This window comes from Ornithodoros turicata, chromosome 4 (genome assembly GCF_037126465.1).
Source record: "Ornithodoros turicata isolate Travis chromosome 4, ASM3712646v1, whole genome shotgun sequence".
Lineage (NCBI taxonomy): Eukaryota > Metazoa > Arthropoda > Arachnida > Ixodida > Argasidae > Ornithodoros > Ornithodoros turicata.
In genome coordinates, this window is record NC_088204.1 from 21,741,882 (window position 1) to 21,766,901 (window position 25,020).

The 25,020-nt window shown below is 45.2% G+C and overlaps 1 protein-coding gene across 1 annotated transcript in view; it reads left to right on the plus strand.

The window, feature by feature from the left end:
* Positions 1-316: 316 nt before the first annotated feature.
* LOC135391314 (uncharacterized) overlaps positions 317-25,020 on the plus strand; it is a 128,805-nt gene continuing 104,101 nt past the window's right edge. Inside the window, exon 1 of the mRNA XM_064621546.1 lies at positions 317-1,385. Coding sequence (XP_064477616.1) covers positions 1,253-1,385 — 133 coding nt within the window. The 5' untranslated portion in view covers positions 317-1,252. The remainder of the gene's footprint in view (positions 1,386-25,020) is intronic.

Sequence of the window (25,020 nt, forward strand, 5' to 3'; positions counted from 1 at the left end):
CATTTTATCAAACAACAACGACATCTTATTAGGTACGCTGCACAGCAAGACCCTTCTGCATTCCACAGCTTCTTGGGCTCACATCAACATTACCCTCTGAGCTCCATCATCGGGCCTCCGTTCTACATGGCCGCGCTTGTTCTTTTCTCTTCCATTCTGACGTCATAGACAGGGTCACTCTTCCGGACGGCGCTCCGCGAAAGCAAATATAGCCGACCAACAAGAACGAAATGAAGCCAACCATTAGGCAGAGGGGAAGGAAACGCCGGCTCCACTTCAATACCTGCTCGCTACGTCGGCGCGACAACTCAAACAGTGCATGCTTCTGGATTTACGGCCCATCAACTTCACACGCATACGGTTACCCCGGTGGCATCATTTCCACGGTGAAGTATTGGCTGCAGGCGAACTTTGTGCAAAGCAGAAGGCAACCAGTTCGAAAGAGCATTTAGTACCAGTGTAGTAAACAAAAGTCACGTAAACTACAGTAGACGCTGCGCTGTTTTGGAAGGAGATATAGGCGGGCGTCTGAACTCAGAAAGGATAACGCAGTGCCAGCTTTCGAAGCAGACGACACTTAATCTAGATGAGTACGGGCAGTGCGGTGCTCAACCCACGCGAGTTTCCTCGATGAAGGACCTTGAGAATACGGGGAAACAACATCGAGCCTTTTGAAAGCAGAAGACCCCCCTGAACTTGGAGACTGCAAGTAGCACAATCCCGAGGCGGACGACGACGACGCAGTGATTACAAAGCAGGAACGACGCTACAAATTTACGTGAGAAGCAGACGGGTGTAATATCGCCAGCGGGCATCTCTGTGTGTCAGTAGTGCGGATTCTCGGCCGGTTTTTCATCGACGAGTGAAAAGATACGGTTGAGAGAACGGCGTGGAGCGTATAACGGATAAAACAGACGACGGCCTCCTGTGCTTTACTTAGCAACTCCTTCAACTGAATCGGCGGAATTTAATTCGCAGCACGTCGACGACCCAGAACATTGCGCTGCAAGGTGCGATATCTTCTTGACGGCTACTTGGCGGGGACAGTGTACTATACGCTGTACAGTGCCCGTGACAGAGTTCAGTGCTTGTCTTGGATCGTTGCCAGAGTTTTTAGTAGTCACGATACCCTTCGGTACTGTAGTGCCTCTGACGTTTCGAATCCTAACACTCCTGTTTTGTGGCGCCTTTGTGTTTTACGCTCGTCGACACGGTTCCTGTTGAACAGTCAGCAATCAGTTAGTTGTCAGTCATGGGTGCCTACTACGCCACGCCAGAAATGGATGACTTGAGTGACCATATGAGCGACAAGGTGGATGATTCGGAACACCCGGTGATACTTAAGGGCCATGAGGATCCCGAGTTGACCGAAAATGAGTTCTCAGGTGAGTTGTCTTACGTCTATATACTTGGAAACATTTAACCGACTTTAAGACACATTGAAAGGAGCCGAAGCACGCAGCGGACTAGGTTTGCAACCAGGGGGAATATTGACATTATTTGGAAGAACAACTGTCGACAGTAAATCACGAGGCCCGGCAAACGACTCATGACCCGTGTCTTTATATTCATTGTTTTTTCTACTCTATCGAGACACTGGCGAGTAACATGGCCTGCATTTCTGTCCCGGTGATGAATCAAGCCAGTAATTATATACTGTCATTTTCTTACGTATGACGGGTTACGACATGGGTGATCTTTATCACTGTGCCCCGTTTGAACTATTGGTGATGTGGGTTACACGCATGGTCATCTTCATGGGCCATCATATGCCCTTGTCCACAACGGGGGTACACGATACCTAGCTTGTGAGTTCGATCGAGGAATATGTGTGTCATAAAGGCCCTACCAAGGTTTTGTGACTGCGATGACCGTTAAAGTCGCTTCACGGATGCGGCTACGTGATATAAATGATTCGCAGTTTCGATATAGTGGCACAAGTTATACAGGACTGTTTGCTGGCGACACTGGCACGTGCAGTGATTCCTCATGGTTCCTCCGTGGTCGGGAATTATCTCAGAGAACAACAGATATTGAAACCGCACTTTGATGGAGGAGGATATGCGAAAAAGGTTATGCAGAGAGAGGTTGGGTAACAACAAACCAGGACTACGCCAGTCTGCATTCATGGATTCATGCACTTAGATTATTAGGGATTTTTAGTGCATCCGAAGAATTCTACGAAAACGATACGATAAAAGAAGTTATCAAATCCAAGCTTAGCAATGTGATGCCACTCGTTCCATGGAAACACACACACACAGACATTGGATGATGATGAGGTGGGCGATTCCAAGGTAAGAGCGTGATTGGCTTCTTATGTTTTCGGAACTGTTATCGTGAACACAGCTATTGTAAACATTGTCAAACGAAACGATCCAAGAAATTGCTGCTGACATTCCATTTGGCAATGGTGAAGGTAATTTCTCTCACGATATACACACAAGGAATGTGGAAAACAGTACAACCGTTGTGCTATCGAAAACTATTCACCAGATGTGTGCAAACAAGACCATCTCCGTAATCCGTGGAATCCGTAAGGTCCTCAACTTTTAATTTCGATCAAGTGACTTGTCAGTACAACGTCCAGTACGCGACGATGATTTCCAGGGTGTACTCCTTGACTTACTTGATTTTGTTATACCTATATATATATAATCGTTATGCGTCTAATACGTCTAGTTTCTCCAACCCGGCACGACAGGCGAGCTCTGTTGCAACCCTGTTATATCTGTAATTCAACTCTTTAACATCTAGCACCTATAGCTTGAATCTGATATATATATATATATTAGCGAGTGCTCTCGGCTAACCACGGCTGACAAAAAAAAAAAGGAAAGAAAAAGGCTTCTCAATGTAGAAATATTGTTGGATATATCGACTGTACATAAATTTTTCTAGCGCTAAATAAGATTAAAATTCCCGTTTTGACTTGTCTTTGTTTTGTGAGCGATCACAAGTTAAGTGGACGAAGGACCCGTGAATGCTTATCTTCTGGACGCTTCTGGACGCTCTATAGGAATGTTTCTAAGGATCCCCACCGGAAGGAATCTATCAGCAAAGGCATATTTCACGCAACCTTGACAATTAATTCCTCGCGGTGTCATATGGGGAATCTCTTGCAGGCTATAAAGTTGAGAACAGTCAGTGCATACCAAAGCAGCACAACATCTTGGCCAAATATACGCTGGCTATTGTTAATACCGGGTCCAACATTGGTTCAGTACAGGGCCAGTTTTGCCGATATCCAGCAAATATTGAGACAACGTATTGTGCTGCTTCGGTAAGTATGATTATCGTAAAATATTAACCTTCTGACGGAGCAAGCCTCTGCTAGCTGATCAACCAAAAAGGAGTCGTTGTCCCCAAATCACCCAAGACAGCTAAGACATGTCCGCTAACTTCCATCCAACGCTAACAGCTAGTCACCGCGTGGCTCGAGACTAACATCTTCATTTTTTTCTTTTAAAATCAATCAATCAACTTCCATCTCTTCAGGGATCATACCTACTTCACGATCTCCTATGGTACAGAGTCGGCATTGCATGCATATCTCCTCATTTGAAAGCAGACAGAGTCAAACGGCTATTGAGGTCATTTTTGGACATTCCTACGGCTCTAATGGCTTCCCGCAATCGCTCTATGCTGAAGTAAAAATACATTTAAAAATGTGGACGATGCGTTAGAGAATATCGCTACACGAAGTACGAATACGTTATACGCCAAGGAATTCAGCAAGTGGAGGATAACTTATCATTCTATGTAGGGAATTGAGGCCACGCGAGGGAGTGAAAAAAAGAGACGGACCATCTCTTCCGGGCCGATTTGGCGCAAACAACCGGAGTGAAGACGCCGTCTCGTTCGAGCTTCATCCTATAATCACGGCTATTATGAGCCGTAATTCACGCTCTGTTGTTGCAGCCGAATGAAATATAACGGTATTGATGATTGCCCTTGGAGAAGCGTCACTGTGAGAAAAGGAAACCAGGTCGCATAAGACTTTTTTAATTTCTCTTTAATTATATACGTCGTGATAGGCACATAGGGGTTGACGCATCGGCTGAACTTGAACCCCTGACATTGCGCTTTATAAATGAGAAACAACAGGCTGCTTGATGCAGGTCGGTTACATCACAGTTAGCATGCTGACTTGTTGCACGCTTAGCTCCTGACCCGTTGGTGGTATAGCCAAGGTCGTCCTGAAGATTGGGAGGTGGTAGGTTCGAATCCTACTACAGGCTGTGCTCTCTGAGGTCTTCCCTGGGTTTCCCGGCAGACTTCCAACACGAATGTTGGCACAGTTCCCCTTGAAGTCAGCCCAGGACGCATATTAACCCCCTGTCTCCCATTCCTTCCTGCTGCCCTCTCTCCACCTGTCTACGTCTCTAAGTCGCTCATAGCCACAGTTGCTTCGCGGCCGCTAACACGGAATACAAAAAAACTCCTGACTTTTGAAAAGCGCGGGGCGTACGCCCTTTTGTGACAATTAACGTAACGGTATAATTGTCCCAAAACGGCGTAGGATAGTAATTTGCAACAGATCAGGAGGGGCAACGATGTCATTCGGGATAAAGGTTGTGTTTCTTACTTTCTTATTGTTTCGTACTTCTGTCACCTTGTGCCGTAGAAGGAGGGGTAAACTATGTACAAATCATCGGAAAATGAACGCGAATGAAGGAGCATGTAGTGCAATACAGAACATACAAACCAATAAAAAAAAATGACGTTAGTCTTGACACGAAAAAAACACTACGGATAGAGGTAACAAAGGCTGATAGCGTGTCGCACTCAACTGCACTCGAAGGTAACTGATCCCAATCTCTTATAACAAGGCGAAAGCAAGAATGTGTTTTGTCCGAAACATGTGCTGCTCGATGTGCCTCGTATGATTAAACCGTGGGTTACCCCGTTCAGAAAAGCTGTAGTAGTTATCCCCGTAAAGAGAAGTTAGATTATTCGTAAGTAACCAGAGTACCTTCAGTCGCTTAATTTTCATATTAGTAATGTGGCTTCCCTAACAATACAAGTCATACGGGTAGCTGGAGAACACGAATAATTGAATTCGCATCAACTGTCCTGCTTTGCGTTAGGATATCTTTCGTTAACTTCTCGCTACCTTTTGGCAGAATTTTCTTACTACTCCGTACCATACCATAGCATTATCTACACACACAAGGAAGAATGTGACTAAAACCGAATAGCCGCGGCATCTATGCTGATGCGAGCCAACATTATGTTCACCAGATGTCGTTGCCTCCTGCTGTATTTTAGTGAGCACAGTGTCCTGTTCTTTGAATCGGGACCCTTGACGAGTAAGCTGTGTCAGTGTGACGAAATCCGTTAGGCGCACTTAAGTTATGGCGGCTGAGATTCCCGTCGCTGTCTGGCTTTTTCTACGACTGCCATCTTTGGATCTTTCATGTTCCTGGGTCACCTTGAGGCTTCTGTTCTGTTCGTCAGTTTGTCTGTTCCAGCCTGAGAACAGTTATACTTGCCATCGTGGCTTACGTCTCCATGTCTTTCTCTTTCGAATTTGAATTCATACAGTGCAAATACTTGAAAATGACAGTAATTGGAGTAGGGTAGTAAACACTTCAAAATTATTGAAGGTGCGTTACACTTGAGCATGCAAACTGTTTTTTTTTATTTCAGCGTAGGCTTTGGATTGGATTGGATTGGATTGGATAAGAAAGAAAACTATGGAGAGGTTCGTCCCGACCCAGTGAGGACTGGCTACTCCAAAACGAGTTTCTGGGTGGAACAATAGAGCCAGAAAAAGAAAAAAACAAACAAAAAACAAACAAACAGACAAACAGGAAAGAGGCAGAGTAGGTCAAGCAGAAGAAAGCATAAAGCATGGGCTTTAGTGATTGGTAGCAGCTAGCATTTAGTAGTAGCATTTCAAAATGCCCCTCTGCCAGCCTTGCGTTCTTTCTTCGAAAATTAATCTTCTTTGGCAACCAGACACACACACACACACATAAATGGGATGATGATATGGTGGGCAACCAGAGCTTCCACTGTACGAGTGATTTTTCGAGTTTTGGTCGGTTGTGTTCAAAGAAGAAAAATGACCATTGAAGAGAGACCCCGAATTCGCGTGCCATAAGCCCACAAAAGAAAATTTCCGTGAGGGAAAGATACAATCGTTTGAGGTCAGGAAGCAGTACCATAAGATGGACTTCATATAAGTAAGGTCAAGCAGGTTGAAAAGGCCGCAGAGAGAAGTTTTGAAACCGAAGAGGACTTGAAAACAGACAAAAAAAAGTAATTATAGTACAGAATAGAAAATATACTGAAAAAGGTATAGCTGAAACGGAATGGAAAGGTACTGAGTAGGATAATAGAATAATAATAAAAGTGTATGGCCGTTGCAGCGAATTTTGCACAGCGCCATTTCACGCCCAAGCGGCCACGGATCGAAACAGTAGGTTGTGTTCATCAGCGGGTTCTGCGTGGTGTTTCAAGCGGTATGAAGCCAAAGAAAGCTGAAAAACATGTAGGAAAACCACAGAAAAAGCTGTGCATCTTGCCAAGTGCGAACAAGGCAAGAACCTATAATTGAAAGTGCTGCCGCCGTCTGCTAAACTACAGTGCCGCGCGTTGCATATTTTTGGGTGCTGACGTTTCTGTTCGCTAGCGCCACTTGACCCGCAGAAACATGTCCATAGGAAAAAATACCTCTCCCTGTTTGTAAACAAATAACGTCATAGTGTTCGACAGCACCCCCAGTTTGTTAGAGTTGAACCACGCTCGACGTTAGGGGGGGGGGGGGGTGAACCCGGTCGCGCACGCACGTTCTTGAAGGGATTACGATAGCCCCTGAGAGGGACGCGACCTTAGGTCCTACTTTTCTTTCAATAGTTGGCAGCGAACAAGTGTCCAGGCTGGGCACATATGGGAGAGTGGGAGGGAACCCAACCCTCCCCTTCCGAGTTGTTTCGGTTTCAGTCTGTCTACCAACGTCATGGTGACGTTTGCGGGTAGAGGTCTATACAGTGCTTCAGGTACGGTACTCCAAAATACATACATTTAGTCAGCCTTTATGACTCACTGAAAAAAACAGAACCCCGCCGCATAAATGTGTCTAGCAAACAGTAATTTAGGATTGAACGTCACAGTTCTGTATCCTGATTTGTTGCAGACCGTACGGCTTTTTGCGACACTGAATTATTTATCACAATGTTCACAAAACGACGTACATGCCGCTTTCTCCTCAACTCAGAATGGATAATGCTATCATTACGTGGCAGTGTCGGCATTGAGCGCATTATCAGGTAAAGTTCTATTTTTAGAACGAGCTGGAGAAGCGGTAAGCAGTGCAGTTCAAAAACAGTGCTGGTATCGGTCTAAAAATAGATGATGGGCGTGGTGCTTCGAACTGCTTGTGTGTGGAAATGAAGTGTGAACTGAATGTGTGTGGAATGTGAATTGGAATGTGGACACGTTTCTAGTTTTCCTTGGCATTTGCAGCTTTTTGTGTTTTATTTTTGTACGAGGGGTGTTCAAGTCAAACCGGGACTTTTAATTTTTCGCAAAAGTAAAATGAACTTGCAGGCGAGAAATTAGTTTTATTTTTCAACGTAATCTCCAGCTGCACTAATGCACTTGTCCCAGCGTTTCACGAGGGCTTGGATGCCAGCAGCGTAGAAATCCTTACCGGCGCGTAGCAGCCATGATCGGACAGCATTCTTGACCTCATCGTCGCAGCCGAAGTGGCGGCCCCCAAGGAACGCCTTTAGTGGCCCGAAGAGATGGAAATTGCTGGGGGCGAGGTCTGGACTGTAAGGGGGATGTGGCAGCAACTCCCAGCCAAGTTCCTGTTAGGTGCGTGTCGTGAGATGCGCAATATGCGGGCGTGCATTGTCCTGTAGGAGGAGGACTCCTTTGGTGATGAGGCCCGGCCGCATTTGCTTCAGTGCCTTATGCACATCCCTGAGAACCTAGCAGTAATATGTACTATTGATGGTGGTACCACTAGGCAGAAAATCAACATGAACAACGCCAGCCTTGTCCCAGAAAACCGTGGCCATGACCTTACCCGCAGTCGGGGTGCTTCGGAACTTCTTGGGAGCTGGCGAGCCCGGATGCTTCCACTGCTTTGATGCGCGTTTAGACTCAGGAGTGAAATGGTGCATCCACGTTTCATCGCACGTGATGATCCGATCAAGGAACGGCTGTCCTTCAGTGTCGAAACGGTACTTACTTCAGTGTCGAAACTTAGCTCTTGTGAGAGTTCCAGTCTTCTCTGCAGGTCAAACACGGAGAGCTGCCTCGGGACCCAACGGGCACTAACTGGAGGTATTCATGAATGATAGTGTTCAACGTTCCCACAGAAAGGTCCGTCTTTCGAGCCAGTTGGAGACATGTTATTCGTCGGTCCCTGAGGATCAGGCGCTCCACAAGTTGGATGTTCTCAGGAACTCTTACACTGGGCTCTGAGCCGCCCCGGCCGGGATCGTCCTGCACTGACGTACGGCCGTCTCGGAACCGTTTGCACCACTCAAACGCTTTTCTGCGGCTAAGTGTGTCGTGGCCATACTGAGCCTGAAGTCTTCTGCGAATTTGAGATGACTTTACGCCTTCATTCACGAGAAACTTCATGACAATTCGCTGTCCGATGTGCGCGCTCACCTCGTTGTCCGCCATCTTGTCCAGCACGTGTCTTCTGTTTTGCACAAACTTTGGGCCACCACGTGGTGGACGCGGAGGCCTGTCGCGTGTGAAAATGACGAAAAAGATGTAGTGCGAGCCATTTGTACACTCAGGAGAGAGAAAGTCCCTGTTTGACTTAAACACCCCTCGTATTTTACTTTCTATCGTTACCTTGACAGTATTGGAGTAGAGAGCTTTCAACACCTGGGAGTCATCATCTTCCTTTTACAAAAAATAAAGTGCCGAATCGGGCATCTTGTGGTGCTCCGCGTTGCATTACGCCATGTTCGTTTCGATGTTTCTTTCATCTGGTTTCTCAAAGATTGCGGATTGGGGCAATGCAGCCGACAGTGGTCACGGTTGAAACATGCACTGTAGGAAATCCAGCAGGACGTTTACGGCTGTGGACTTCCAATGCTGCCAACAATTCTGAACACATGTGCGGTGTCTAATCTCTCAAATGAGCTGTGGTCAGACTTGGCGCATGCTTGTGTGTATGTCCAAGGTCGTGAGTAATATCTCATAATATTCAAGGCCGTGATCACAGTGCCGTGACCACGGCCTTACTATGATCGCGGCCTCGTATATTACGAGATATTACATCATCAACAGACTATCCCCTGATTGTTCCAAACAGGAGGTACACGTCTTTTTCAAGTTAATACAAAATACAAAGCGTCCATAAAAGGCGTACTCCTACCACTTTCAACAAAACAGGAGAGAGGTCGATATCATTAAGGATTATGGTTTTCTATACACCGATAAAACCAGAACCTTAGACAACAGGCTGAAGGCCAACTATAGACTTATACCGCTATCACTCCTGATTTGTACAAAGCGCGGCTTGTACGCCTTTTTGTGACAGTCAACATGCCCCCCTAAGTGTCACAAAAGAGGCGTACGCCTCCCTTTTCAACAAATCAGGGGAGACAGACCTTATTCGTACTTAAAATGTCAGACTGCGCTTTAATACGATGTTATTCGGGATGAATAGTTGGCTGAGAGCGTATCACGTGGGGAAAGATTGTAAAACTCTCTGGTTAGCGTCGAGCTTGTTGCTTATCAGTATGTCGCAACATAGCTCACATGTGATATGTCGCTCTAACAAAGTTTTGTAGTCAAAATTGCGATCAAATAGGTCGAGATAATACGCCCTGCGTTGGACAACCCTCGTTCTACGTATGGAGCAGCACTGGCGCTCGTGTACCAAGAGCTTATTGTTATTATAGCTTATTGTTATTATCCACCAGGGTGCGCGCCGTAGATGTGACTGTGTTCGACCCAGTGTTATGCGCATGCGATGTATTTTTGCCGCCGTATACTTGACAGCCAATGCGAAGTTTGTGTCTACTTCGGCGCCTGCAGTGTTCCCCGCAATTTTCAATTTCGATTTCCCAAAAACACCATGAGTATGATTTTGACGAAAATTGTGACATTGGAGAACTGGGGGCCTACCTTATTGAATGAACTCGATTTATGAGGCTGTCCCCCGACTCCTTTACGGCAGGTCAACGCCGATACAATGCACGCGCAATAACAAAAATAATTTTCGATCCACCCATTTTTTTCGTTTCCCAACGGGAAAGGAAGTTTGCATTGACAAGCCCAACGAAGGCCGTTCAAGGACGTTCCAATGATTTTCCGTGTAGAGGCTGAACGAGGAAGACGGATGGAGGCAGCTGGTGATTGGTCAATATTTGTGGCCGCTGCGGAAACACAGGAAACGACTCCGCGAACTTGCTGACTCTTTTATTGGGATTGAACAGAAATATCAGGAGTGGAATGTAGGACACCCGCGCACATGTATGACTTGGGCTGAAAACTCCGTATTTCCTGCATAGTGCCTGATATTAAGTTAAGTTTGCAATCGATAATATCTTGGGAAAATGAAAAACTTCCTACGTTGCTACGATGGAGATCGTAATTGCAGAGAAACCAGATAAGACGCACATTTATAGATAGCACGGGCTATAATGACGGTACAAAGAGCAAAATAAATTTTAAAAAGTGTCCATGAGGTCCGCAGAATAGACCATGTATGCCTATAGCTGGTCATTGTTTATTTTTCATTTTTTTTAATTCCGTGTTAGCGCGCTAAGCAACTGTGGTATATCAGCGGCGTACAAAAGTGGGCAGATGGAGAGAGGGCAGCACGAAGGTGAGGCGGACAAGGTTTTAGTTTGCGACCTTGGCGGACTTCGTGTGGAGATGTACCAGCTTCCGTGAGGAAGGCCATGCCTGAAAACACAGGGAAAATCTGAAGCAGTCCAGCCAGTGGGAGGAATCGAACCCAGCACTTCCCAGTCTACTGGGGACGAACGCGAACGGTGGCGCCCCTCCCGCGGCGGCGGAGCGAACTGCGTAGTGTGGATGCAACGCCGTTCGCCAGCTTGCCAACGCACGTTTAGTTGAGTTTGATAATGGTGTTCAGCGGAGGGACAGCCGCATGAATGTTGCCTGTCCTGAATTGTGGCTAGACAGAGTCAAATGAACATTGAATTCGTAATGAGTATGTTCCTGTTATGCGCGCTAGAAAGGTGCACGCGTGATGAAGTGCTGTTACGCGGACGAACTTTGCCTTCCAATTTTCCTATCGATGCCCACACCAGCTTACAGATGCGGATATTTTTGTGTGTGAAAACAGCCTTCTTATCGGCCTTGAGCGCCGTGTCACAATTATTTGTTTGTCGTGCTTGGTTACCGTCAGTGTATTATCTTTGATTACAATTATTTGGTGTAGTGCAGAATTACTGAGACCAATCCGGTTGCTGATGGGCACCGTAAAGTTCGAACTGAAAAAAAAAAGCGGGGCGTCGTAGAATGAGTGCAACGTGTAACAATACATTTGAGGATCGTGGACATTAGCAGCCGGTACAGAGTTATTCAATACAGATAAACTTTCGAATGGTAATGTGTTAACAGTTTTCACCCTTTTTCATTTAAACGAGTAACGACAGGTCTGCATTGTGTGAGGTGCAAGCTTGATCGCCCCCTTTAGCACTACAGTGACAGTCCTCAAGGAGCTGCATATTGCATACATTGAACGCTGCCATCAGTGATCATATATGTTGCTATCTTGTGTGTGCGTAGTAGTTTCGTTCCGGATGCCAGTAGGAACTTGTATGTATTCGTGTTTGTTTGTTTCATTAATATGATTATTGTTATATTGTACAGTGTGATGTCTAAGGCCGTGCACTACTCTACAGTGGAAACCATAGAGTACACTTTTATTGCTACATGACTAGCTGGAGATATGTGACTGATGTGATACAAATTTTCTTCAGGTGTGACACCTAATCTGTATTCTGCGATAACGGCAAAGCACTACGAAGATCGATAGCACAATAAACGAAATCGCCCAAAAGCATATCTGACAGTGCAGCGCAATGACGATTTTCTCAGGCCGGCTTTTTGATGGAGGCTTGTCGAGCTCGAGCCTTCGTGGGTAGATTTCTTGACGGCACAATATTTCGTTCCTGAAAACAACGTTTCGGATCTGGACGGGAAACCAAGAGCACCATATTGTTGCAATTTTCTGTCCACCAAGTAGTACCTTACCCTTTTATTTCATTCCGACGTACGTTTCGTCGAAATGCTACGAACATGCCTCAGAGTGAACCAATTTTTCTGGCGCTTGCTTTCCGTTTCGCCGCTTGATTATCAAGATAAGCGTAATATTATAAACTTTTCATGTTTCGGCTAGTTCTGGAAGTTCATTCCAAGTGTAGCTTATGACGATTTGCAATTAAAAACAGCGCAATGCCGCATAAACACGACCAAACGCGGTCACTACAGCAGACACGCATCCCGTTGTTTCCACACTACCGGCGGATCACGTGACTTTAGAGCGCCCCCTGTAGGTCGCGCTCGCCGCCAATACAGCACGCGATAGCAGCTTTGGGAAAGGCATTAACCAGGTCACCGGAGCTCACCCAAAACTGCCGTCAAACTAAGGAAGCCGCCATTAGGCGTCCCCGTGTTGCCAGGCCAGAACTGAAGGAGCCCGCTAGTTTTGGCGGAGGAAATCTAAACAATGGTTTGGTTCATGTTTGTCGTTTTGTCGCTGTGTGTACCAAACAAAGACGTGTGAAATGTGATAAAAAGTGATTAAATCTAGAGTGGTGTCATATCTTGTGTGTTTTATTGTTCCGTATTCTTTTAGACTGGCCTCCACCTCTGAGCTTTCTAACTTGAGCCTACTTAGATTTCGGTTTCTATTCCGTGGTTGTCAAACCTGTCAAGCCATAATACTTGTGAACGTGTCTTTAATTAGTGAGTTTTTTGGCGATTTCAAAGATATCGTGGTTACCGATGCCTTTAAATGGAGCCGGAATCCGAGAGCTTCGACGCTCTGTTTCGGAAGTCAGCAACATAAACATGAAACTCCCCATTCATAATCTTAAAATAAAGTTGTTATTGTTGTTGCCCAATAAATGCATAAAAGAGAACTGCAAGCAGTGCAGAGAACGTGGATCAGGAGCATCTTTCCTAAAGTAAGTAGCCTACTTTTCCTACTTTCATGTGTGTGAAATTCTTCCACTATGTTTTTGAGTGAATTGAGTTTGTCTTTCCCTGGCCGTGCAGCTTTGTACATCAGAGTGCCAATATGTACAAACATAGCTTTATATTTGTAACATTCACTCAAACCTATAAATTTCACCATCAGAAATATTTTACTAACACAGCATTGACTAGAGGGCACATGCCGCAAGGTAGCATGCCGCTTAGCACCCACCTTATCCCAGTTACTTATATTTATTTGATCCCATCTGCCATGTCTTTGTTCAACCATCTGAGAAAAGGTATTGAAAGAAGCAGTGCAAGTTACTTAGAAAATAATTGCATTTCAGATACAAGTACACACACATATAGGAGCACCTTGTATTTTCCTCAAGATAATACAAACATTAAGATATTTTCACTCTGGGAATATGGCAAGCAGATCCTACACCATCCCATTAACAGCTCCACTCGGGAAGGCTCTTGGGATGCATGCACCTGCAGTTGGAGATCGTATAGCTTTTTCTGACACATTTGAAGGTGTATTATGCGTGTGCTACATAAAGATAAAAAGGGCACTACTTCTGTTGTTTCTGTAACATTGTTAATGAAAATTTGTCGCCCTCACAGGCTCCCACAACAACATACGGAACGATATTCGAAATGGGTTCAGCGACTTGAGGAAGTGAATGTGAAATCCGACACTGACTGCAAACACGACCTCATGTGCTCCACTCATTTTCAGCAATGCTCCTTTTATGGTGGACGCAGTCGAGCTGTACTGAAGCCTGGTGCGTGCCCTGGCGTTCCGGGACCAGGTCAACAAAGTATACATCACTTCGTTTTGTGTCTGTCCCTTCGTGTTCCCTAGTCTCGGGGTTTTTACATTATGCAAAGTATACATGTTCAGGTGATGGAACTTACACTGTTTCATTCCTTTTAGTGTCAGTGTGCCTCTGTACTTCTCCGTGAATTTTCTCAATTTTATCCTGCTTGTGCTTGTGTGCAGGTCATGCAAGAGTACACCAACAGCAAAGTGTGTCTCAGATGCAAACCTCTTCAAGCATTTGCAATAAAGCCATGACACAGGAACGTCTTCACTCGGCCCATTCAGTTGAAAGTCTGCTTGCAGCGTACTTTTTGCTTGAGCAAGGAATTTCAAATCCTTTAAAAAGTAAAGTACTAATTAAAAGTACATGATTGCTGCATAAATGTAATATTTAAAAGCCAGAAAAGCCAAAAAAGGGTGGCTAGATAGTTTGTGTGAGGCGTATTCATCTAGCACATGTTACATGACTAAAATTCATGTACTAACCACAAAACTATGGCTTAAATTTTTGTGCAATTATACCAAAACCAAGGAAGAATCTCCAGCAAAGTGCGCGGGCACTACGACTGTCTACATCAAGCAGCTATGTGCTACAACATGTTCTACATCGTGGCTGCTCAGTCGATCATCTCTTGTATATGGGGAGTACCGACACTGACAGTGCAGCGTGGCGTGGTGAATGCCCCTGTGTAATACAGTCACAGCTTGTTACAGAGAAAGTCAATGCAGTTGTATTCTCACTGAAACAAAATAGAATCATCTCTTGATTGATGAAACTCACAAATTCCTTTATTTTATTAACAGTGCCCTCTCAAACAAAACCCATTTCCTTATTTATTGCGAAATTATAAGCCTCGCTTTATGAATCTAAATTAATTATAATATTTTGCAGGAATATTGACCATTCATAAATTGTGTGTTAATTGTATTCGATACAATAAAGTAGACTACTCACGATCACCATCCATTCTTTTACTGTAGAGGTGTACCTGTGTCGAACAGCCTGTGTACCTTCAACATTATATTTACGGTCTGAATTTTTCAAGTTACACTCATCTCCTACTGATTATTAGCATCATCTACTAATTAGTGGCAATATGAATGCATATGTATGATGTAAAATTATTTTAGTGCAAAAATAAACTATGCAAGGCACGTTTGATATCACAACATGCACCATTTGTGACCATTAATTGTGACAACTGTATATTTGACTTCCTTTACCTAAGGTCCAGTTGCGCAGAGAAAAGAGAAAAATTACGATGCTTATAACACGCAAAAGCATCAGCAGCAACTGATGTCATCCTGATTTACAGATGGAAAACTGAAAGATTGTACCTCCACATTTTTCTTCCCTTTTCTAGGGAGCATACTAAAAATAAGACAGACGTAAGTATAGTTTGCTCAGACGTAACGCCGTAGAACAGCATCCCATCCACAACTAGGTTTTTACATGCTCCTTGGCAGCAGCAGCTACATGTCTGTTGACTACCACGTGAAACAGCTTAATTTTACTGTACTGTTCTCTAATGAAATCATGACTCACATTAATAAACAGATTTTCTTTGTTGCAACAAAATTATGTGTTGCTTTCTCATTCACCTACACTTTTCCCTCTACTTCGTGCATTCGAATAGCTATTCTGCCTGAATCACGGCAGATTGTGATATCGCACATCGACCTACAGAGCTCTGTGCCAAGTACCGTCAAAATGCGAAGTTCATTCGATGCAAACAACTTGATGCATCTGTTAATAGTTCAATTGCATGATGCAGCTAGCACGATGATCCATATGATGCGTACTTCACTTCGCTAAACTTGGAATGAATTCACAAAAACAAACGCAGGTAATCGTTCGTGGTAGAAGTGGAAAATGGCACGCAAATGTAAAGGCCACAGCACCGACAACACTACTCCAACAAACGTGACGACGTAAACAAGGCTTGAAGCCCGGAAGCCACAAATCACCAATTTCACAAAACTGTGCAGCATATTGTAGATCAAGAACTTCGAAAAATACGTTTCCTCAATTCACAAACCGACGATTTCGCATTATCTTCGCCTTCGCAGTGCTTCTTGTTGACATTAGGAGCATTTAGGCTTGGCTTGGACAAGTTGCCAGTTGGATGGCTTGGATTGAGTCTGTAATCCACTTGGATCCAAACAATCATCCAACTTTAGGCACAGTGTGCCCAGACACTTTATACTTTGCGCCAAGTATGGGGAGAGATATTTCTGTGCTAATAACTGTGGGACGTCTGATGGCTGCCGCCGCCGTTTGACGCGCTGAATAGGGAGAAATGCATGGGAAGATGGCGACTTACTCCCACCTGGCATTAACTAAGGATGCGGATGCCGATTCAACACGTTGGCCATACAAAGACATGAGGACTTTACAAAAGACTTTACACACTGTAAAATCAGAAGTTCTCTGCCTAACACGCTACGCGCCAACCATAGTTCCGAATGGCATCGTCTTTACGAGCTAGCGAGTGGCGGGAAATTCAAAAACATGGAGGTAAGAAACTAAGGAGATGCCCTAAGCGCCTCTCCCAATGCAAGCGAGCGTGCTGTGACCCGCGCATGGCATTGTGGTTAGTTGCCCACACACGTGAGCCATAAACGTCACGGCAAGACGTCATAAAACATGGCGTCCTCCATGTCCGCGGCGTATCTTACCTGAATACAGAGACGAGCTGCGGCCGAATAACTTGTTTCCGCTTTCATAACATATTTGGAGTTCGAAGTTATCACACCCGTTGAAACACAAGATAGATCATCTCAGTGTGGAAGCAATGGATCACTAAATCGCTAGAAGATATACGTACGTCATCGTGACATTGCCTGGCTTCTCTTCTGTTTTGCTATTTTGCTGCGATTTATCACGCGGCAAATGTTGAAGCAACCCATAACCTTCAAAGTATTGTGCGAATGGGCCCCTTGAAGGTAAGGCGTTTGCTGAAGATGAAGTTTGCTAAACTTCAAAGCCTCCGCGCAGACCGCCATAACGCCGAAACATGTGGGGATCACGTGACCGGGCAACTAGATGGGCGTGGTATTGCCAGGAGCGACCGCTAGAGGGGTCCCACGGCCTTCCGATCTTTTAGCCCTCTCCTTAGTTTCTTACCTCCATGTTCAAAAAGATGGGCACGTGACATGTTGCGCGTGACGTCTACCACGCCTTTCACGTATCGCGCGCACGTGTTTCGTTCTTCTCGACGAGTGCACCGCCCCTGTTAGCTCGTAACGCGTGCAAGCGAAGCTCGTAACGCGTAAAACGTGCAAGCGAAGGCGAGAGGCTTACGCCTTTTTGTGACACTTATGCAGTACATAATTGTAACAAAAAACGGCGTATGCCTCCCGTTTGCAACAAATCAGGGGCGACAATGATGTCGTTGGGGATGATGGTTGGCTATAGCAACGTGCTATGCGTTGAAGTTCATTTTTAAGAGTGTACTGTGCCGCATGACGATGCAGTTGTATCGCTCTGATTTGAAGAGAGAGAAGGGTGTACTCCTTTTTGCGACAATCATCGTATATCCAAATTGTCCCAAAAGGGCGTACTCCTCCCATTCTCAACAAATCAAGAAAGAGAGCGATGCTGTTCTGTGTGGCGATTGGTTAGTGTTGTGCGAGGAAGTCTTCTTAGGGTGCAGCTTCTGTAGTAATTCCTTCAACTTCAAAATGTGTCCGACTGTCTGTCACTTGTCTGTAGTATATTCTTAATGCACTGCATGACACACTTCTAAGCAGACATAATTCAAAATGGCATCGTTGATTTTGTTGCAAAATATGGAGCATATGTCTTTTTTTTTTTTTTTTGCAACAGTTTGCATTTGTATTGATCGTCACAAGGTGGTGGTGGACGTGATTTTAAGAAGTTTGCCGTCGTTGGCCCACAGCTGTGCACTCTCAGAAATGAACTTCACCGCATAGCACGCTCCTAGTCGACGATCACCTCAGCGAATGGGACCGTATGGCAGATGACTAGGTTACCTATCGGCACATGTCTGTAAGTGCGTACGGTCCTATTTGCTGCTACCGTGTCACTGTGAGGGAAGAATGCGCCGGAGCGTTTGTCCAACACTGTACACTATGCGATGATGATAAAAGAAAAGGAAGGTGTGAAGTATTATAGGATCGGTGAATGTCCCACCCTTGAAGTATAGAAAACCGTGTTGGGAGGACCTAAGGCATTATAGAAAACATTCAAGAAGTTTTGAAGACATTTTAAGAAGTTGGACTAAGGCATTATAAATTACTTGTTCCCGTATTAAAGATTAGACTGTAGGCCCGCTCTGTACCCACGGTCAGCAGTGACAAAGGTACGATCTTGTGGAATGGTTTGTCTTCAACATGTCATGCAGTGAAGATCTTTGATTTATTTATCTATTTATTTTTTACAGTGAAATATTCTATCCCAATCACCTCACTTTCGAGACGATCCTCACATCTCCTGAGGTGTATCCAGCATTCGTGTAAGCACGATTGGCAACGTTTCTTTCGAGACATGAGAAATAAAAAGTAACAAAAGCTGGTATAGGACTGGTCAGATGCGCTTGGCCGCGCACTGGAGGACGTACTCTATAGTGGTCCGTCAAGGACAGAACTCTGGGAGCAGGTGCGAAGCGCTTTCGTACTACCACTTCATGTCTCATTACCCTCCCCACAGTCGGCATCATTTGTGGAGTGCGTCGGTCAAAAATGTGGTGTCCACTCCCATATGGTCCGCTCAACGCGAGCAAGACCAGGACGTCACGCATGGTAGAGCGTCGTGGGCTGACCGGCACGGCACGCCTCTGCCTCCTCCAGGAGGACCATGTGTCATGAGCCACCAAAACTAAAAAGAGCATAACGTGCTTATACCAATGAACTTTTATTATATGACAAATTGCTGCTCAGGCTTGCAGTATTCGGAAATAATTCAATTCCGGGTAACTATAGACATTTCTTTATCGTCAAGAAGAATTGTAGAACAACGTAGATTTGTCAAGCGCCTATATACACAGAACAGCATCTGTAGACGATTAAATGGCTCCACACGGGAGAGGGGACAAATACATGACTGCGTTTTTGTTTCTTATTTTTTGCTTCGTGTATAATTCGGAAGTCTGCTTTTCGGTCGTGAAACTGCAAGTAATCATCCGTAGCAGGATGGAAACAGGGAGCCTCACTGAGGGGTTTGAGCTGTCATTGAATCCCGGTTTCATCAACGCTGGTTAACTGATCAAGAGTTGTTAAAACTTGCAGTTAAAACTCAGTTCCTTTTATGAAACATTACTTGGTGATGTGATGAATGCAGAGTTGTGCCTAACTCGTTACAAGTAACTCGTTACTTGGTAACGGTTACTTTTTTTGGTAACGAAGTAACGATTCAGTTACTTTTTAAAAAATGGTAATAGTAACGGAATCAGTTACAAAAATTGGTAACTCGTTACTGACGTTACTCGTTCCTTTTCTTCAGCGCGGGGGAGCACATTTCGGCACTCCGTGTGGCGCAATGCGTGGACCTGCGTGACCCACGACTACGTGTGACTCAAAGTATTATTGCAGTCCCTCGTTGGATGTGTTGACGTGCTGAATCGTCTTAAACGAAGACCCTTGTCTTTTCTCTTGTTTCCGTAATCTTCGACCACCACTCCTTCCCAAGGATGGGTACCAATTGTGGCTACAAAAAAACGCGTTTCGACTTCTAGCCTTTTCTTGTCTTTGCTAAGCTTCTGAGGGCCCTAAATTATGACGCAGCCCCTCGTCTGTTTTTGGGAACCGTTGGTGATCGGTGGCACGAAAACCAGTGTCTTTTCTTGTGTTTTCATAACCTCCGATAACCCCCATTTCGGCAGCAGATGTCATTACACGAAAGAGAACGAAGATCACTGATGTAAATTTCGAGTATCAGCTTCTTGTGAAGTGCAATTTCTCATTAATAATGAGTTGAAGGCAAGTGACGGCATGTTTGTTGGCTCCTTTAACTATGCGGCGGTAACGAAAAAGTAACTCGTTACCTGTGAGTAACGAGAACTCGTTACTTTTGTACGTTGGTAACGAGTAACGTATTTAGTTACTTTTTTCTGAAGTAACGGGTAACGGTATTTAGTTCCTATTTTTTGGTAACGGGCACAAGTCTGGATGAATGTTTCAGTGACCATAGAACCCTTTAGTGAAGCAGAGTTAAGTGTTAAATTCAAGTTAAGGGACCGTTGCTCTCGGATGGTTCAAATGTTAAACGCCGTTGGTGGAACCGGGCATGGGAGATTCAGACGCAACTTCCTATGTGGTAATTAATTTCGTCGAAGTTGGGTCAGAGGATTCCTGTGACCGGAATAACCATTTGTAATGACGTCCCTGTAAAAAACTTGAAACTCTCATCAATACAGCTATGGTGCACGTGAATGCTTGCAACAAAGGGGTAAGCAGTCCTCCAAGTGGATAATTTATTGGTTGGTTGTCGACCAACCAAACGACCAACGTCAAAAAGGGTTCGCAGAAAACAATGCAAAAACTTGCCTCAAAGCCTCCGCGAAAACCACAGAAAAAGAAAAGAAATAGTGGACTGAAGATTGATACCTTGACTTTGAGGAGGACTGAAAGGCCACGCAACCACACTAACGCAAAACCAGCAAAAAAGTGTTTAATTTTTACACTTCAAAAGAGAAATTGTGTGAATTGTGTTCTGAAATGTTTAAATTAAACATTTCGTTGCTTGTTCTGAGTTAGTGTAGTTGTGTGTCCTTTCAGTCCTCCTCAAACTCAAGGTATGAATCTTCAGTCCGTGCCGCACTAGCTTGCTTGCCTTATTATTCTTTCAGCAGAAACACTGCTCTTGTTCCGTGGTCTGAATCCGGTTCTAGCTACGTCTGCTCTTTACGTGTCTTTTGTATCCCCGGTGAGAGTAAGCTTTTTTTTTTTTAATACGCTCTGGACAGCAATGGTGCGAACATCCTAACAAATCCTAGATGCATGCTAAGCCATTACTGAACGGCACTGAACTTCATCACATGTTGGGGACCATTCCTTTATTGTTCATTTCACGATGTTCATGTGTGCCGGGGCACTAAACAGCTCGATAAAAATTCTCCAATTATTATGCTCCATGAAAGAACGTGGCCGCGTGGGTCTTTCCTTCATCCTTGGAACGGAGTCACGTTACAACGTTACAACGTATAGCAACACCGGTGGTGTTGGAGGTGCCGGTGAAACGGCTCGCCGTTATCGGACTCACTGAGGTGGGCAGCGTCACAGCTAACGCCCTGGGGAAATGTGCGTCCTGGGCCGGCTTCTAAGGGAACTGTGCCGACATATGTTTATTCAAAAAATGTCTGAGGAAAACCCAGGAAAAACCCCAGACAGCACAGCCGGCACCGGGGTTCCGCATTCCAGGCCCTTGGTAGTGGTGAAAGGGCTCGCCAGGCCCTGAGGATGGGGCATTTTTCGCTCGCCTAGCCAATGACGGTCCCCGTTGAGACAAGCTGCGGCTCGCGAGGGAACCGGTTTCCGGAACATCGCGATGACCTCGCGGAGCAATACAGCACTGAAAACATAGTGCGCACGCACATGGAATGGAACATTGTGGGCTTTGGTACGCTTTAAACTGCATGGTTATCTTGGGGTTGACAAGTGGGGAAATGTTTGGAATTCACCTCACTTCCCGATATTACAATAAAATCAATGTATAAGCGTTCCGCATTTTGAATGGTTGATGGTGCGCGACGTCAAAATGACGTGTCGCCAGGTCATCGCAGAGCGGGGCATGAGCGCGAAAGAGTGCAGTGAATATTCGGTCGGTTTGCAGCCATTATTTACTCTTTTCCGATAACAATTTTTGGAAAACGTTCGCCGTCGGCAACGTATCATAATGCACTCAAAAAAAAAAAAGAAAGTGCATGTTGTATACCTGATTATTGCCCCTTTAATCCCCCACAACAAGGAGCGATCCGAAACCAGTTCCAAAACCAGTCAAAGCAAAGAGTGAGCTACAATAATGCAACCTCAATAATCAGTGCGAGTTGAAGCTATCAGATTGAGAACTGTAACTGCATGTAACCGCTAAAGAAAGGCCGCTGCAGATGTCTACCGCTTGGGTTGAATTCTATGCAGGAATAATCAAAAATATGCAGAGGACGTACCTCCTTTTCTTGATGTTGCCTGACATGAGGCGGGAGTAAGTCACGCCGTGCGCCTACTGTTGTGTTCCATCATCGCTCCCTCAGTGACTATCCTCACATCAACGGATGCTCGTCCAGGGGCTCTGCGCCGAGATTCTTGACGGACACTGATCATCAAAAGCGCGTCTAAGATGAGTTTAGTTGAGCCTTGAGTCTAAATTTAGTTGAGCATGCCCCTTCCACGTCCCGCTTCACTCTGCACGAGTAACGGGCAAAAGCCATAGGTATGCAGTTTTCTAGAAATCTATCCAACGTCACATCATGGCGGGGCTTACCCACATCCCGTTGCATTTCATAAACATCAAAACCCATCAATCTGCTCCAACTTAATAATCCGTCCTTCGACTTCAAAACCCGTCATTTGACACCACCCTTAAAGCCTGCGAGTTCAACTTCAACATCAACTTCAATATCACAAACTCATCACTCTGCATGACATTATTCTCCGTGATGTGATCTTGAATGATGTCCACGATGGCCATCATGACGAGTGAATTCGCCCAACTACGGCCGAATGTCTGGGCAGACAGATCCCACAAACTACCCGACTTCATCCCACTCTACCTACAGCTGAACCATCGCAGTTTGTGCTGCCTTTTGCGCCTATCTGTACTTCTTATCTCGCCGTCGTGATACGAGTGATTACGAATGTCTGAACGCCCCACTGCTTCGCTGACGAGGGTGTGACTATAATTAAACGGTCGTGTGCTGCGCCACCCGGTACATTCTTCATACATACATACATACTCGTACAGCTCCCGTCAACCTTAATAATAACACTAGAAAAAATTCGGTCTCGTTTCCGAGCGCGATAAGAGCCACCCTGGGGGCACTGGGGTAATGTTAAGTGAACAAAATAATTGCGTTAAACTAACAGAACAATTATGTTCAATTAAGATTTCCTCAAGGCCCCAGGGGTTCCTGTAATCGGGCTCGGGAACGAGACCATATTTTTTTCCGGTGTTATTATTAAGGTTGACTGGAGCTGTACATACTATCCTTCTAATAAACGTATGGTCCACGAACCGAACAGTCCCCAAACAAACCAAACACAGGTACAGCTTGGGACAAAAGTTTACGGAACACGGCATCTGCGTATTTCTTCATCGGAGCGCTTCCCTGCTAGCTATCACGAAGCGATCGAATAGGAAACGGGTGGCGGGCTATTCTATTCATCTCTCAATATGTATGTCCACTCCTTATTGCTGCTAGGTTGTCGCTCCATTGGAGAAATGCGACACCCCGGTGTTCCGTAAACTTTTGTCCCAAGCTGTACTATAGTCCGAAACAACATAAGAATTACAGCCAGAGAGGTATATCTCCGCCAACACAGAATGTGACCCGCACATTGAGAGCGAGGCGTACGAGACTATGGCGGGTGCCATTCAGACGCGGAAGTCGATTCACGTGGTTTGTTAATGCGACTCACGGGTTTGCTTTCAAAGCATATGCAGATGCGCGGCATGTACCAGCAACAGTTTCAGGAATGCGTGGTGGTGGTGGTGGTGGTGGTGATAGTGGTGGTGGTGATGGTGAAAGGGCTCGCTGGTGTCGGTCTCACAGAGGTGGGCAACGTCACCAATAATGCCCTGGGGAAATGTGCGTCCTGGGCCGGCTTCTAGGGGAACTGTGCCGACATATGTCTGAAAGCGTACGTCCGAAAGCAGGAATGCGTTCGCACAACGTTATGATTCGGAGGCGTCGTGCGTCACCTAAGCCAATCACAGACATCTTTATATTTGTGGGCGGAGTTGACCTGTAGGTGTTAACTTGTCTCGAAGTATACATCCTAATCCAATGAAGACAGTTGTACGTTGTTGGAACTTGTCTTGCGCAGGTAAGGTTTTTGCTGTATTGCCCATGATTGGTTAATTATGATTATTTAAATGAACTGTAAAGTTAAATATAACCACCATTTTTCAAGACACCATGATGTACAACTTGACTGTGTGATAACATATACAATTATTCACCTGTCAGTTGTTCATACTTTTCGTACTAATCAATTTTGAAAACTTCTAAAAGGTGAAAAGCGGCGACGTTCGACTGTCGCCGAGGGCAAAATGGGCGTCGGTTCCGGATTGGCGGACATATATCACGTGACATCGAAGTACTACGTAACGCATTTGCGGCAGGTTACTAATTACTATTGGCAACGTTTTGAAGAGCAACAGCAACTCTTGATGGTTGTAACTTGTGAGAACAATGTATGCAATGTGCGCTACCTGTCGGCCTTTCTCTCTCTCAGTGTCTGTGCGTCGTCTGCTCCTCCGCCATCACCCACGGTGAAAACTGTGAAAGTCGCTTGTCATCGCCGCTGTCTGCAAAACCCCGCATCCAGGCGATTTCTACGGACATCTGGTTTGCGTTCTAGTGTTCTGGTATACACCAACTGTGCACTTTAAACGCACTGCACTCGCGACGACCTCACCTAATTTCTTAGTTGCTTGCGTTTTCAATAGATGGCGCGCGAGTCGCCTCAAGGTTGCGGGTCTGGGAGTCCGCAAGCTTTGCTTGGCGCATCGATCTTTGAAATCCGATTGCTGAAAAAATGGTCAATGTACAGCTGAGCTATTATGTAATTCAAGCTTCCAAGTTACAAGCTTTCACAAAAGCACACGGTTTCTACAGGTTTGCCATTCACTTGACAGTTTCGTTACGAAATTTATGACTTGGAAGACTTTGCGAGAATTTTAAATATAATATCAATTTTAGTGCCCGACTGTCAAGTACAGCTGTAGAGCGCTTCCAGACACCTTAGATTCGGTTGTTTGCAATGAAGTACTTCCCTACTGGATACTCCCGCAGAACTAGAAGAAGAAGGGGAGCACGCGCCTGCGCACCTCGATTGTGTCACTCTCAATCGTTTGT